The 13,862-nt window shown below is 39.9% G+C and overlaps 1 protein-coding gene across 2 annotated transcripts in view; it reads right to left on the reverse strand.

Moving 5' to 3' along the window:
* Positions 1-13,862, reverse strand: part of ap1ar (adaptor related protein complex 1 associated regulatory protein) — a 109,874-nt gene that overhangs the window by 43,915 nt on the left and 52,097 nt on the right. For both annotated transcript variants that reach the window (XM_067990992.1, XM_067990998.1), the window contains exons 2-4: positions 10,739-10,787; positions 9,267-9,293; positions 5,132-5,157 (exon numbers count right to left, since the gene is read on the reverse strand). In XM_067990992.1, coding sequence (XP_067847093.1) covers positions 5,132-5,157; positions 9,267-9,293; positions 10,739-10,787 — 102 coding nt within the window. The remainder of the gene's footprint in view (positions 1-5,131; positions 5,158-9,266; positions 9,294-10,738; positions 10,788-13,862) is intronic.

Genomic DNA, 13,862 nt, shown 5'->3' on the forward strand with positions numbered 1-13,862 from the left:
CAGGGGAGTGAGACTAGCTGGATTACTCTTGCGGAGAGCTGGCATGGACTCGATGGACTGAATAGCTTCCTTCTGTGCTGTAACCATTCTACGATTAAAAACATTTCAAAATTCTTCACATGGACTGCAGTGGTTCAAGAAGAAGGCTCCTCATCACCTTCTCAAGTGCAACTTGGGATGGGCAATAAATGCTGGCCTTACTAGTGACGTCCATATCCCGAGAATGAATTTTTAAAAATTCTTTGATTTGAACTTCTTTAAAATTACAGCAACAAAATGATTCAACATTTGATTTCCCAGGGTGATGTTAATACCTGGGGCCTATACTCTCTGGAGTATAGATGAATGAGAGGTGATCGCATTGAAACATAAAAGATTCTGAGAGGGCTTGACAGTGTAGATGTTGAGAGGCTGTTTCCCCTGGCGGGAGTGTCTAGAACTAGGGGGCATACTTTCAGGATAAGGGGTTGGCCATTTAGTACTAAGATGAGGGGAAATTTCTTCACTCAGAAGGTTGAGAATCTTTGGAATTCTCTACCCCAGAGGGCTGTGGATGCTGAGTCGTTGAGTATATTCACGACTAAGATCGATAGATTTTTGGACTCTAAGAGAATCAAGGAATATGGGAATAGGACGGGAAAGTAGGGTTGAGGTCGAAGATCAACCATGATCTTATTGAATGGCAGAGCAGGCTTGAGGGGCCGTATGGTCCACTCCTGCTCCTATTTCTTATGCTCCCTCCTTCTAAAGCAAAGCTATCATGATAGATGACTGACTGACTGGCAATCTTAAAGACTCAATACAAGGTGGAAAGTTTCTGTTTATAAATACCAAAAAAGTCTTGCAAAGGAATAAAATTAATTATTTTTTTTTAAAAAAAAGATGCTACAACTTTGGTAACACAGTTGAGTTTTACAATAAAGGGTTAGGTGAAATGAGTAGATGCAACAAAAGATTCTACCGACATTTTTTAAATGACCATTATTAAGCTCCAATTACCTGCTCTTAATAAGAACATACGGACATACAAAAAGACGTCCATTGAGTCTTTCCCAGTCATGACGTTACAAAGATTGCCACATTACTACAGTAAGATATTACAGTTCTGACAAGCTCAAGACAGTGTAGAGCACTGTAGCTGCTGTATTTTACACAATGCAAGAGGCACTATAGGGTTTACATGAATCCATATTCTAAATGAAAAACAAATAATAAAATGTATTACCTTAAAGCAGTCATAAGCCTACAGACTCTTAAAATGTAAGAATTAGTAACATATCTCCCATACCATTGTTCACAGAAAGTTGGAGGGCAGGCTGTTTTATAAAGATAGAGCATAAGATAAGAAATAGGAGCAAGAGTAGGCCATACAGCCACTCAAGCCTGTTCTGCCATTCAGTCAGATCATGGCTGATCTTCAACCTCATCTCCACTTTCCCGCCCGATCCCCAAATCCCTTGATTCCCCTAGAGTCCAAAAATCTATTCATCTCAGCCTTGAATATATTCAATGACTCAGCATTTACAGCCCTCTGGGGTTTAGAATTCCCAAGATTCACATCCCTCTGTGTGAAAAAATTCCTCTTCATCTCAGTCTTGAACGGCTGGCGCCTTATCCTGCGACTATGCCCCCTAGTTCTATACTATATGCAGCATTGTACTATATAAAGCACAAGGTAATATTTTGCTGCCAATGGTCTGTCCCTTTAAGGCCCCAAGATCTAACTGCTAACATCCTCAAGTCAACTAGAGGTTAACTATCTTAGGAACATCCTAACATTTCAATTAGGCATTTCTGCTACTGGGGAACTTTCTATGTAAATTCAAAAGGTTTGGCTTTCTTTTCTAGTCTTAATTTTTTTATATATAAAGTATGGTGCAGACATTTGCCTACATGACAACTGGAAGTGGGATGGATGGGTCTCATGTTTTACTTATATTGGTGAAAATCCCATGGCATTGCTCAAAGTCTCTTGCAAGGATCTTGTTATACTGTATAACAGAATATAATATTCTGCTGCTAAAATAAAACTATGTCCTTTGAAATCCAGAATATCTAATTGCTTTTAAATAAACACGAGGTAAAGTCAGAGTTTAATTGCTCTTCAGGCTGTAGGTCACAACTCTAGTTGTTTGTCTTTATTTTTAAAATTGTGATAGGCAAGGTCACTCAGAAGTTAGACATTGTGGGGGAAAATTTGATAGGGGCCGTTTTTGGCCATAGTGTGATACCCTATTACCCCACGCCCAATGGCCCCTGCGCAGGCAGGACACAAGTTTGGACCCACCGGAGCACTTAGCTGCAATCAGCGTTCCTTTCCAGGCCCTACACATGGAATCAATGCAATTTGCACATTCCACCTCCAGAGGGAGCTCAATTTTTTAAAGGGAGGATGTTTCTTAGAAATCTCTTAAAGGTAGCCGGTACCTGTTATTTGCTGAAAATAACAGTCTACTGTCTGCATGGAGTCTGAAGGGAGATCAGACATTGCACATGTAGAACACAGATGCAGGTCCCATCCCTATGTTTACACACTGATGAGTTATGTTAAAACATTGAATAAAGGTTGTGCACTACTAAATCCCACATCCTCCAATCTGCACACCAGACCTCACCAATCTGCCGATCTGAGTTGGTACCAGGCCTGCGAGAGAGCGTGCACCAAGGTTCTCTGCTGATGCACTAGAGACCTTGGGTGCAAGTGGTGGACAGAAGGAGGGACATCCTATATCGGTGGGGGGGGGGGGCGACGCAAGAGGCCCTCCAGACATATATCCAAAAGGCAGTGGGAGGCAGCAGGGGACAAAGTCAATGCCAGGCGCACAGCATCATGAACATGGAAGCAGTGCAGGAAGAAGTTCAATGCTTTGACATGAATGGTCAAGGTGAGTGAGGTCAACTGTCAAGTAGCGTTTCCTACCAACTGCATCAGGCACTACACCCCCATCCCCCACATACCAACAACTTTTTCCATCAGTACTCAATTCTTCCAATCAGATGCTTCCTCTCACGCTTTCACATTATCACTGTTTCAAGCCACCCACCCACAACTCACAGGCGACCCACACTGGCAGCTATTCAACTATGACAGGCACATCACCCAGACACAAGCCCCGCTTTCTTGCAGGAGAAGGTGGCACATATCAAGAGGCAGCAAGTGGCAGTGGCATTTAGGCCGTCGAGCCTGTTCCACCATTCAATGAGATCATGGTGGACCTCATATACCTGTCTTAGCCCCATATGCCTTAAATACCCTTGATTCACAGAAATCTATCAATCTCAGATTTAACATTCACAAATGAGCTAGCATCAACTGCCATCTGCAGAAGAGCGTTCCAAAGGTCTCCCACCCTTTGCGTGTAGAAGCATTTCCTAACTTCACTCCTGCACGTTCTGGCTCTAAATGTTAGGCTATGTCCCCATGTCCTAGTATTCAAGTGTAGGAGACCTCGAAAAACAGTTACAAATGTCTCGACAGCCAGAAGCAATAATCCAGCCACTAACCTGTAAATCCTGCATGGTCCCTTTAAATAGCACTGGTGGGGGGGTCATCCAGGCACTCTAAGACACGTTCAGATGGTCGGGGTTAAGACTGTGCGTTGAGTTGAGCGCTAGACACCATTTTGGGACTTATCACTTTAAATCAGCATTGCACACTGATTGAAGCCATTTTCTCCCTACTTTACATGCTTCCAGCGTTTGTTATCTGTGTCTGTGCTAACTCCTATACCAAGGCGACACCTTGGATGTCGGTGAGGCCGTGTAGCACCGAAACAACGGGCGTTACACGACCCAATTTAGTGCCCCATGACTCTCATCAACTGATTGACTTTTTTAATACTTTTTTTTGAAGTGTGACGTAGAAATTTGAATGCAATGCTTCAAGTGTAATTGACAGGAAATGTGTACTGGATGTATTTTGTATAATATTACAGGCAGATACCAGCAGATTTCATGTAGTTTTCTCACAGGTAGTCTTAGATCTGGAGTACGATTGTGATGTTTAGCTGCTAATCTAGTCTGAGCTTTTAAGGCCGCTAGTGTATGTAGGCAAATCCAGATAACTGTAGCTACATATAAACAGTGGGCAGTTGAAACTCTTTGTAAATTTCAGGCTCCAGATCATCAGCAAAATATACATATTCTGTTTTCTCTATAGTTCTATTATCTGTTACCATCCAGGATTTTAGAATGTTCTAATCTTTTGTACAACATTATCCCCCTCCATTTTATAATTGATTTTCTCCCTCTACCTCAAATTCCCAACGGCAACTGTTCATTTTAAACTTAGAAAAGCTTAATATGAAAAACCACAGAATTCAAACAAAAACTGGTTTCATTATACTTCAGGATTAGAACTATGAATATTCTTGTTAGTTTGTTGAACAATTCAAGATTAATCAGTATGTTCAGTTTGGAAGACCTTTCAATTTTACGATTTTGCTCTCAAGACTTGATAGCCTAGAAATTACTGTTGATTGTTGGAAGAACACTCAACACACTTGTAGAATATTCCTCTGCCTGCCATTTTAAATAAACATTGCTTTTTCATAGATCAACCCCACCTATCCATCTCCTCAGGTATCCCTTAATTCCTTCCCATTTTTAGAAACATGCCCAATTGTCTGTTGAATCCATTTATATGTAAGCTTCAGTAGCCTTCTCTAATCACTTTTTCCATAACTGTTACTCTTTCAGTGCAAAAGTTGCGCCCGGCTTCTTTTTTTACTCCTAACCAATCATCAGCTGGCAACAGCAGAGGCACTACAAATAGCCTCAGTGTTCCCCAGCTTGAAGGAGGGGGAATAAAATCAGCCTCTACATACAAATAACCAGGCCATCATCCAAAACGTTGATCATCACCTTCCATGAGTTTGACACTATATAGTAGAGTGTAGGTTTCTCCACCTCTGCATGTGTAGGACCTCGGAGGGAAAGAACGTTTGTTTGGATGATCTTTATGTACAAATTAAAAGAGGAATAATTTTATTTTCATTTATAGGTGATATATAGCAAGTAATATAGCTCGTTCCCATGGACACACACACACACACACACACACACACACACACGAGTCAGGGTCAGCTACAAAATGTACTCCTTCAATTATACCACTTTTCAAGCTTCTTACCTCTGGTTGAATCCTGGGCTTTCAGCCTGTAAAATAAAAATAAAATCACAATATTTGCACAACATGTTTTAAAAAACTTTTAAAATGCTTAAGCAATAATTTTTTTATTCATCTTGTGTCATACAATTTAAACTTTTCCCTATAAGACAGTGTTTTTCTCTCCCCTGTTAGTAAAGTATTTTCTCCCTCCACTTTAATTCCAAACCGAGCAGTTAAGTCCACAATCTGTTTTCAGGTTTCAACCTATGCTGGTGCCACTTATAGGCCAACCAGAAGATGCATGTGTGGGTATATGGGTTGACTCAATTCCTGATTTTCCTCTCTCTCTGGGAAATCTCTTCTGACATTCCACTTAAGACTAGGAAGCCAACATTCAGAGCTTGTGGGGAAATAGAATCCATGTCTTACAGCTCTATAGCACAGTAAATTTATGCACTAACATTACAGGACAGCGTTAACACTAAGATTTCAATTTCAGAAGCATCTAATGCTATGAAAGTAATAGAATTTATGAATATTTTATGTTAATAGGAGACAAAATGTTTATGCATTATCAAAGGACTTCACATCAAATAGTCTAAATTAATTCTAATACCTGTCTCTGACATAAAATTTATCTTTATTGTATTTGCACAGGAAAGATGCTTAAAAGAGTGATTGCTTTTTTTTACATTATACATCATGAAAACTTAGCAAATGTGTGTTCATTTTGTTTTAACAAATAATATCAACCAAATTCTAAATTAAAATTTGTACCAAATTTGTAGCATCTATTCCCTATTGTAAACTTAATTATTTAACAGGGCCAGCAATTGGTGATTACACACAGCACTCTTGTTCATCAATGATGGACTGCCACTTTTGCAGACGTAGCCTCTGGATACCATTAGTCCTGGGCCTATAACCCCTTGTGATCCTTTCCTAGGAACTATTTCAGGTGATGAAACTGAAACCTTCTGAGGCTACTCTACGTGTTTGGAAAGTGATTTGTACAAACTGGAAAAGTATCTTTTCTTTCTTTAATGGTTGGTTACATAAAATTTTAGAAATTAAAGGTCTTACACCAGTGATATCATTAACATCAAACATTAATTTTTTACTATTGCATATCTGGAAATGTTTCCAAGGGCTTTATTTTTGCAAATTTCAAGTCAGTTTTCTGTCGTAATAATTAAACCATTCTGAATGTTTCTGTTTTGTTTATTATAAAATTGTATGAAAATGTTATGGAAAGTCGCACAGTAGCATTTTTGTATTTGTCTTCACAGTAGAAGACACAAAAAACATACCAGGAATAGTGGGGAACCAAGGGTCTAATGAGAGTGATGAAATTATAGTAATTAATATTAGTAAAGAAAAAGTACTGGAGAAATTAATGGGACTAAAAGCTGACAAATCCCCTGGACCTGATGGCCTACATCCTAGGGTTCTAAAAGAGGTGGCTGCAGAGATAGTGGATGCATTGGTTATAATCTTCCAAAATTCCCTAGATTCTAGAACGGTCCCAATGGATTGGAAGGTAGCAAATGTAACACCGCTATTCAAGAAAGGAGGGAGAGAGAAAACAGGGAACTACAGGCCAGTTAGCCTGACATCAGTCGTCAGGAAAATGCTGGCATCCATTATTAAGGAAGTAGTAATAGGACACGTAGAAAATCATAATATGATTAGGCAGAGTCAACATGATTTTATGAAAGGGAAATCATGTTTGACAAATCTATTGGAGTTTTTTTGAGGATGTAACTAGCAGGGTAGGTAAAGGGGAACCAATGGATGTAGTATATTTGATTTTCAAAAGCCATTCAATAAGGTGCCACATAAAAGATTGTTACATATGGGCTCATGGGATTCTGGATAATATATTAGCATGGATAGAGGATTGGTTAACGGACAGAAAACAGAATAAAAGGGTCATTTTCAGGTTGGCAGGCTGTAACTAGTGGGGTGCCGCAAGGATCGGTGCTTGGGCCTCAGCTGTTTACAATCTGTATTAATGACTTGGAAGGGACAGAGTGTAATGTATCCAAGTTTGCTGATGATACAAAGCTAGATGGGAAAGTATGATGTGAGGAGAACACAAAGAGTCTGCAAAGGGATGGCGACAGGTTAATTGATTGGGCAAGGTGGCAGATGGATTATAATGTGGGGAAATGTGAGGTTATTCACTTTGATAGGAAGAGGAGAAAAACAGAATATTTTTTAAATGGTGAGAAACTATTAAATGTTGGTGTTGAGAGAGATTTGGGTGTCCTTGTACACAAAACACAAGAAGTTAACATGCAGGTACAGCAAGCAATTAGGAAGGCAAATGGTATGTTGTACTCCAACCCCCTTGCAAAAGGACAAGAGTAAGGAAGTCTTGCTACATATGTAAAGGGCTTTGGTGAGACCACACCTGGAGTGCTGTGTACAGTTTTGGTCTCCTTACCTAAGGAAGGATATACTTGCCTTAGAGGCAGTGCAACGAAGGATCTTTAGATTGATTCCTAGAGGGTTGTCCTTTGAGGAGAGATTGAACAAAATGGGCCCATATTTTCTGGATTTTCGCAGAATGAGAGGTGATCTCATTGAAATGTATAAAATTCTTAGGGGGCTTGGCAGAGTAGATGATGAGAAGCTGTTTCCCCTGGCAGGAGGGTCTAGAACTAGGGGGCATAGTCTCAGGATATGAAGTCAGCTATTTAGGACTGAGATGAGGAGGAATTTCTTCACTCAGAGGGTTGTGAATCTTTGGAATTCTCTACTCCAGAGGGTGGGGTTGCTCAGTTGTTGAGTATATTCAAGGCTGAAATCGATAGATTTTTGGACTCTAAGGGAATCAAGAGATATGGGGATCGGACGGGAAATTTGAGTGGAGGTTGAAGATCAGCCATGGTCTTATCGAATGACGAAGCAGGATCGAGGGGCTGTATGGCCTGCTCCTGCTCCTATTTCTTATGTTGTAGTTGCATTTCTATTGATCAAAATCATGAACACAATACAAAATTACTAACAGTGATGTACAGTGTTATTCACGCAACTATTCATGTATTAGCATCAATGCGCAGCAAATGGTAAGACTTAAACTTGATTTAAGGTATCAGTAGCATGAAACAGGGTAGGTTTAATATTTTCTATTTGAGATTTAGCCTCAACCTTTTCAAATCCCATTGCAAGGTCGTTTTTGGTCTTCGCTTGGCTGTATGCAGTGACCACCAGTTTGGCATGCAGCAGTTTTAAAGCAGTTAAGCATGACTTAGACATCTTGTTATATAAAAAAATATGCTTGAAGAAGTGTATCCATGTGCTTGATAGCTTCTACCACAGTCTGTTTTCACTGAGGCGGCACACTACTTGGGTCTAGAAGTTCCCAAGAACAATACTTCATTCTTAAACGGCCTGCCTGTGCACATCATTTTATGTAACAGCAAGGGTCAAAGATGTGAAATTATAGCTAAGCATGTTTTTCCATTAAGCTCACTCCTGCGAAAACTTTGCCCTGCAAAAATTACCCAATTTACATTATAAGAGAATATGGTTATCTGTGCTTCCTGTCCAACACAATCACCATTTACAGAATACTGTTAATCTCACCATTTGGCCAGGAAATACTACCCTATAGATGTTAAAACATTTTGGTATGGTCTTCACTGTTTGTTATTTATGATGTTTTATCATGATATCAAAATAGGATGACCAATTATCACAGGCTTTATTTCTGCCATTTACCTTTTACATTCATGAGCAATTACTACTAGATCAATGGAGGATAGAAGTCATCGCAAATATAGATGCTAATTGTTGAGAACTAGGAAAATACTTTTGTAATAAAGCAAAGTAAAACAAGATTACTTTAGTATATTTAGGTAAAAAATAAAATGCTTTTTCCATTTCTTCTGAAAAATTAGTCCTAGATTTAAAAGATAACAGAAATTAATGTTTGGAAACATGGAGCATGCAAAGTCGACACAAAGATGATAGAATTTCCTGTGCTGTTTCACAGGTTGAGACCTTCTGTCTAGCCTCAATTGTAGCATTAGACATATTTAATGGTGATCTCATGAGTCTGCTGGGAACACAGCTGTGATACAGTTAAATGCTAATAGGCAATAAGTGCACTTTGACAGATTCCTCAAGGGAGTTGAAATAAACGTACCTCATCACTCTCCACCAAATTCTCAAACTGTAAATAAAAAACACAGAATGGTGGTTAATTTTAACTTAGCGTCATGCACAACAAAGAGATGTTTTTTCTACACAATCTGATATATGGGACTCAGTCAAAAAAGGGCATCAGAGAGAAATGTTGTACACAAGAAAACTGTGCGCTAAGAATGATTGCCAAGTCAAAGCCCTCCAGTTTCAGTGAACGGCACAAATAAGTTGACCATAGCAAGTCTTCCTTACAGAAATTAGACGGGGGTGGAGGTAAGCAGTGTCTCTTGGGGTTGAGGTGATTCCAAGGTGATGCGCTTGACAATGGAAGCTCGAAACAAAGACAACCCTCTGTGGCAGACTGGATAATCCGATACCTGAGCTAGGCAGATCCGCAATACTCCAGGGCATAGTTGATGATTGACTAAGCAGTCTGAGTCATTAATGGAACCTGGAGGAGTAAACCACTGGGGGCTGAGATTCTTCATGCTCTGCTCTGGATAACTCTGCAAGCCAATGACTTAATGAGTAGGGTAGTCCTTACTAGATAAACAGTGGGATGTTTACGAGTGCTAGATGCTGGTGTGCTGAAGTTTTAGCTTAAATGTGGCAGACATCAGTCCCAGCACAAAAGTACCCAGTGTTACAAATATAATACACATCAGGATTTCTGGATTTAAGAAAAATCATTAAGATTGTTATTTATAGTGAGTGGGCTTATATGTTGCACTGTATACAGCATGACTGAGCAACAACAGGCAAACATTTTGCTTTGTTAGTGAGTACTGGCCTCGATAAGCACCATTGAGTCAAAGGGTGCTTCAATTGCGGACTTGAACAAACCCTCCAGAGGACACAAGAAATCTCCTGACTTAATCTAATGGTTTTTAAATTTAAAAAATAGAAAAAAAATGATAGAGTGCAATGTATGGCATGTGTACAATTCGGTTCAAGGCCTCGTGTAGCTTGAAGTCAAGACTGTGCACAACGCACAAGTCTCTAGTGATCATTCACTAACAGCTGCTCTCATTAACAAAAATAGTTTGCTTATTCTTTTTTCGGGGGGGGGGGGGGGGGTGGGATTACAAAATTATGCCAATATACTTCTTGCGATAAGGAGTCAGGCTCCCTAAGAACTGGACTGATTTGAAGACCATTCCTCCAGGGCGCCGGACAGTATTTAAGCTTGCAGCAGAGCACACTGGAAGATGCTGACAAGCATCTCACCAGTGAACTGAATACCGTTTTATCAATTTGGCATGCAGAAACACTCTCCAAATGGCAAAATAAATGATGAAATAATTCAGTCTTCTACAGTAATGTTAAATGTGCCAAATGCAAGATCTATTGTGTTCCATTTTTTAATAGTAATTTACTCACTCATTCAGCTACCTTTGTCACTGCGCAGTATTAGACAAATAAGGTGAATGATGTGCAAGTCAGATGATGTCTAATAAACAGTGTATCACATACCTCTATAGTAAAATGCTCCCCAATAGAACTTGTTCTAAAATACTTTGATCTAAGAAAGAAAGAGAGATTTGGTTAAGTATTGGTTGATAACTTGATGCCTCATCAGAAAGCGAACTAGGATCGTAGAATCTTACAGCACAGAAGGAGGCCATTCGGCCAGTCATGCTTGTGCTGGCTCTTTGAAAGAGCTGTCGAATTTAGTCCCACATCCCAGCTTTTTCCCCATAACCCTGCAAATTAGTCCTCTCCAAGTACATGTCCAATTGCCGTTTGAAAGTTCCTATGGAATCTGCTTCCACCATCCTTTCAGGTAGTGTGTTCTAGATCTTAACAACATGTGAAAAGATTTCTCCTCATTTCCCCTCTAGTTCTTTTTCCAATTATTTTAAATCTATGACCTCTGGTAACCGACATATTTGCCAGAGGAAACAGTTTCTCCCTACTTGCTGTAACAAAACCCCACAATTTTGAATACCTCTATTAATTAGGTCTCCCCTTAACCTTCTCTGCTATAAGGAGCACAATCCCTGCTTCTCCAATTGCTCCAAATAAGTGAAGTCCCTCAAGCCCTGGTATATCCTGGTAAACCTCTTCTGCACCCTCTTCAAGGCCTATAATCTTCCAAAGTTCTCTCGATTCAGGAACCGTTCCCTTAGATTGGAAAATTGCACATGTTACTCCACCATTTAAGAAAGGTGAGAGCGGGAAACCAGGGAATTATAGACCAGTTAGCCTAACATCTGTTGTCAGGAAATTACTAGAGTCCATAATTAAGGATAGATTGACTGAACGCTTTGAAAATTTTCAGCTGATCAGAAAGATCCAGCATGGATTTGTAAAGGGTAGGTCATGTCTGATGAACCTAATTGAATTTTTTGAAGAGGTGACTAAAGTAGTGGACAGGGGAATGTCTATGGATGTTGTTTATATGAACTTCCAGAAGGCATTCGATAAAGTCCCTCATAAGAGACGGTTAGCTAAAGTTGAAGCTCATGGAATTGAGAGCAAATTATTGACCTGCTTAGGAAAATGGCTGAGCAGCAGGAGACAGAGTAGGGATAATGGGCAGGTACTCAAATTGGCAGGATGTGACTAATGGTATCCCACAGGGATCTGTGTTGGGGCCTCAACTATTCACTACATTTATTAACAACTTAGATGATGGAATAGAGATCCACATATCCAAATTTGCCGATGACACAAAAATAGGCAACATTGTAAGCAGTGTAGATGGAAGTATAAAATTACAGAGAGATATTAATAGATTAAGTGAATGGGCAAAACTATGGCAAATGGATTTCAGTGTAGGCAAATCTGAGGTCATCCACTTTGGACCTAAATAGGATAGATCAGAGCACTTTCTAAATGATGAAAAGCTCAAAACAGTGGAGGTCCAAAGAGACTTAGGGGGGTCCATGTACATAGATCATTAAAATGTCATGGACAGGTACAGAAAATAATCAAAAATGCTAATGGAATGCTGGCCTTTATATCTAGAGGACTAGAATACAAGGGGGTGGAAGTTATGCTTCAGCTATACAAAGCCCTGGTTAGAACATATCTGAAGTACTGTGTTCAGTTCCGGGCACCGTACCTTAAGGAGGATATATTGGCGTTGGAGGGAGTGCAGCGTAGGTTTACTAGAATGATACTTGGACTCCAAGGGTTAAGTTACAAGGGGAGATTACACAACCTAGGGTTGTATTCCCTGGAATGTAGAAGATTAAGGGATGATTTGATCGAAGTTTTCAAGATATTAAATGGAACCAATAGGGTGGAGAGAGAGAAACCATTTCCGCTGGTTGGGGAGTCTAAGACTAAGGGGCTTAGCCTAAAAATTAGAGCCAGGATTTTCAGAAGTGAAATTAGGAAACACTTCCACACGCAAAGGGTGGTAAAAGTTTGGAACTCTCTTCCGCAAATGGCAGCTGATGCTACCTCAATTGTTAATTTTAAATCTGAGACTGATAGATTTTTGTTAACCAAAGGAATTAAGGGAGTTAGGTCACAGATCAGCCATGATATCATTAATTGGTGGAACAAGCGCGAGGGGCGAAACGACCTACTCCTGTTCCTATGTATGCAAGTTACCACCTTCAATACAATGTGCTTCTATTTTCCGAATAAATCTGTTATGTGGTACTATATCAAAGTAGCCATGATGTGGAGATGCCGGTGATGGACTGGGGTGGACAAATGTAAGAACTTGCACAGCACCAGGTTATAGTCCAACAGTTTTATTTTAAATCACAAGCTTTCGGAGCTTACCTCCTTCGTCAGGTGATGAAGGAGGTAAGCTCCGAAAGCTTGTGATTTAAAATAAAACTGTTGGACTATAACCTGGTGTTGTGCAAGTCCTTACATATATCAAAGTAGGCAACCATCAAAAACACACACTGACTGGTACAATATAAAAACAATACTAATAAAGTAAGTCTAGATGACAACACTTGCTAGCCAGTGAAATGCAGCAGAATGCAGATATTACAATTATGTTTATTTCTTCTGACACACATTCTGTGTACACCCTGCAACAGTATTCTTAGTAAATTAGCTGTTTATATAGGTTATTAGCAGCACAATGTCACTTGTTATTAGTCTTACCACTAGATTTATTTACCAATACATTAAAGGAAAAAAACAAAATCACAATTTAGACAATATGATTTAATGTTGCAAAATAGCTTTTCTTCACCAAAAATTGCTTCCAGCATTACAACCACCACCATGAGGGAACATCAACACTTCAGCAAGGCATTATATTTCTCATCATGTTCTCAACAAACAACTTGCTATTACATTTTTTAAAATTCCTTCATGGGATGTGGGCGTCACTGGCAAGGCCAGCATTTATTGCCCATCCCTAATTGCCCTAGAGAAGGTGGTGATGAGCTGCCTTCTTGAATCGCTGCAGTCTGTGTGGTGAAGGTATTCCAACAGTGCTGTTAGGTAGGGAGTTCCAGGATTTTGACCCAGCGATGATGAAGGAACGGCGATACATTTCCAAGTCGGGATGGTGTGTGACTTGGAGGGGAACGTGCAGGTGGTGGTGTTCCCATCTGCCTGCTGCCCTTGTCCTTCTAGGTGGTAGAGATCGCAGGTTTGGGAGGTGCTGTCGAAGAAG

The sequence above is a fragment of the Heptranchias perlo genome, chromosome 1, assembly GCF_035084215.1.
Source record: "Heptranchias perlo isolate sHepPer1 chromosome 1, sHepPer1.hap1, whole genome shotgun sequence".
Taxonomy (NCBI): Eukaryota; Metazoa; Chordata; class Chondrichthyes; order Hexanchiformes; family Hexanchidae; genus Heptranchias; species Heptranchias perlo.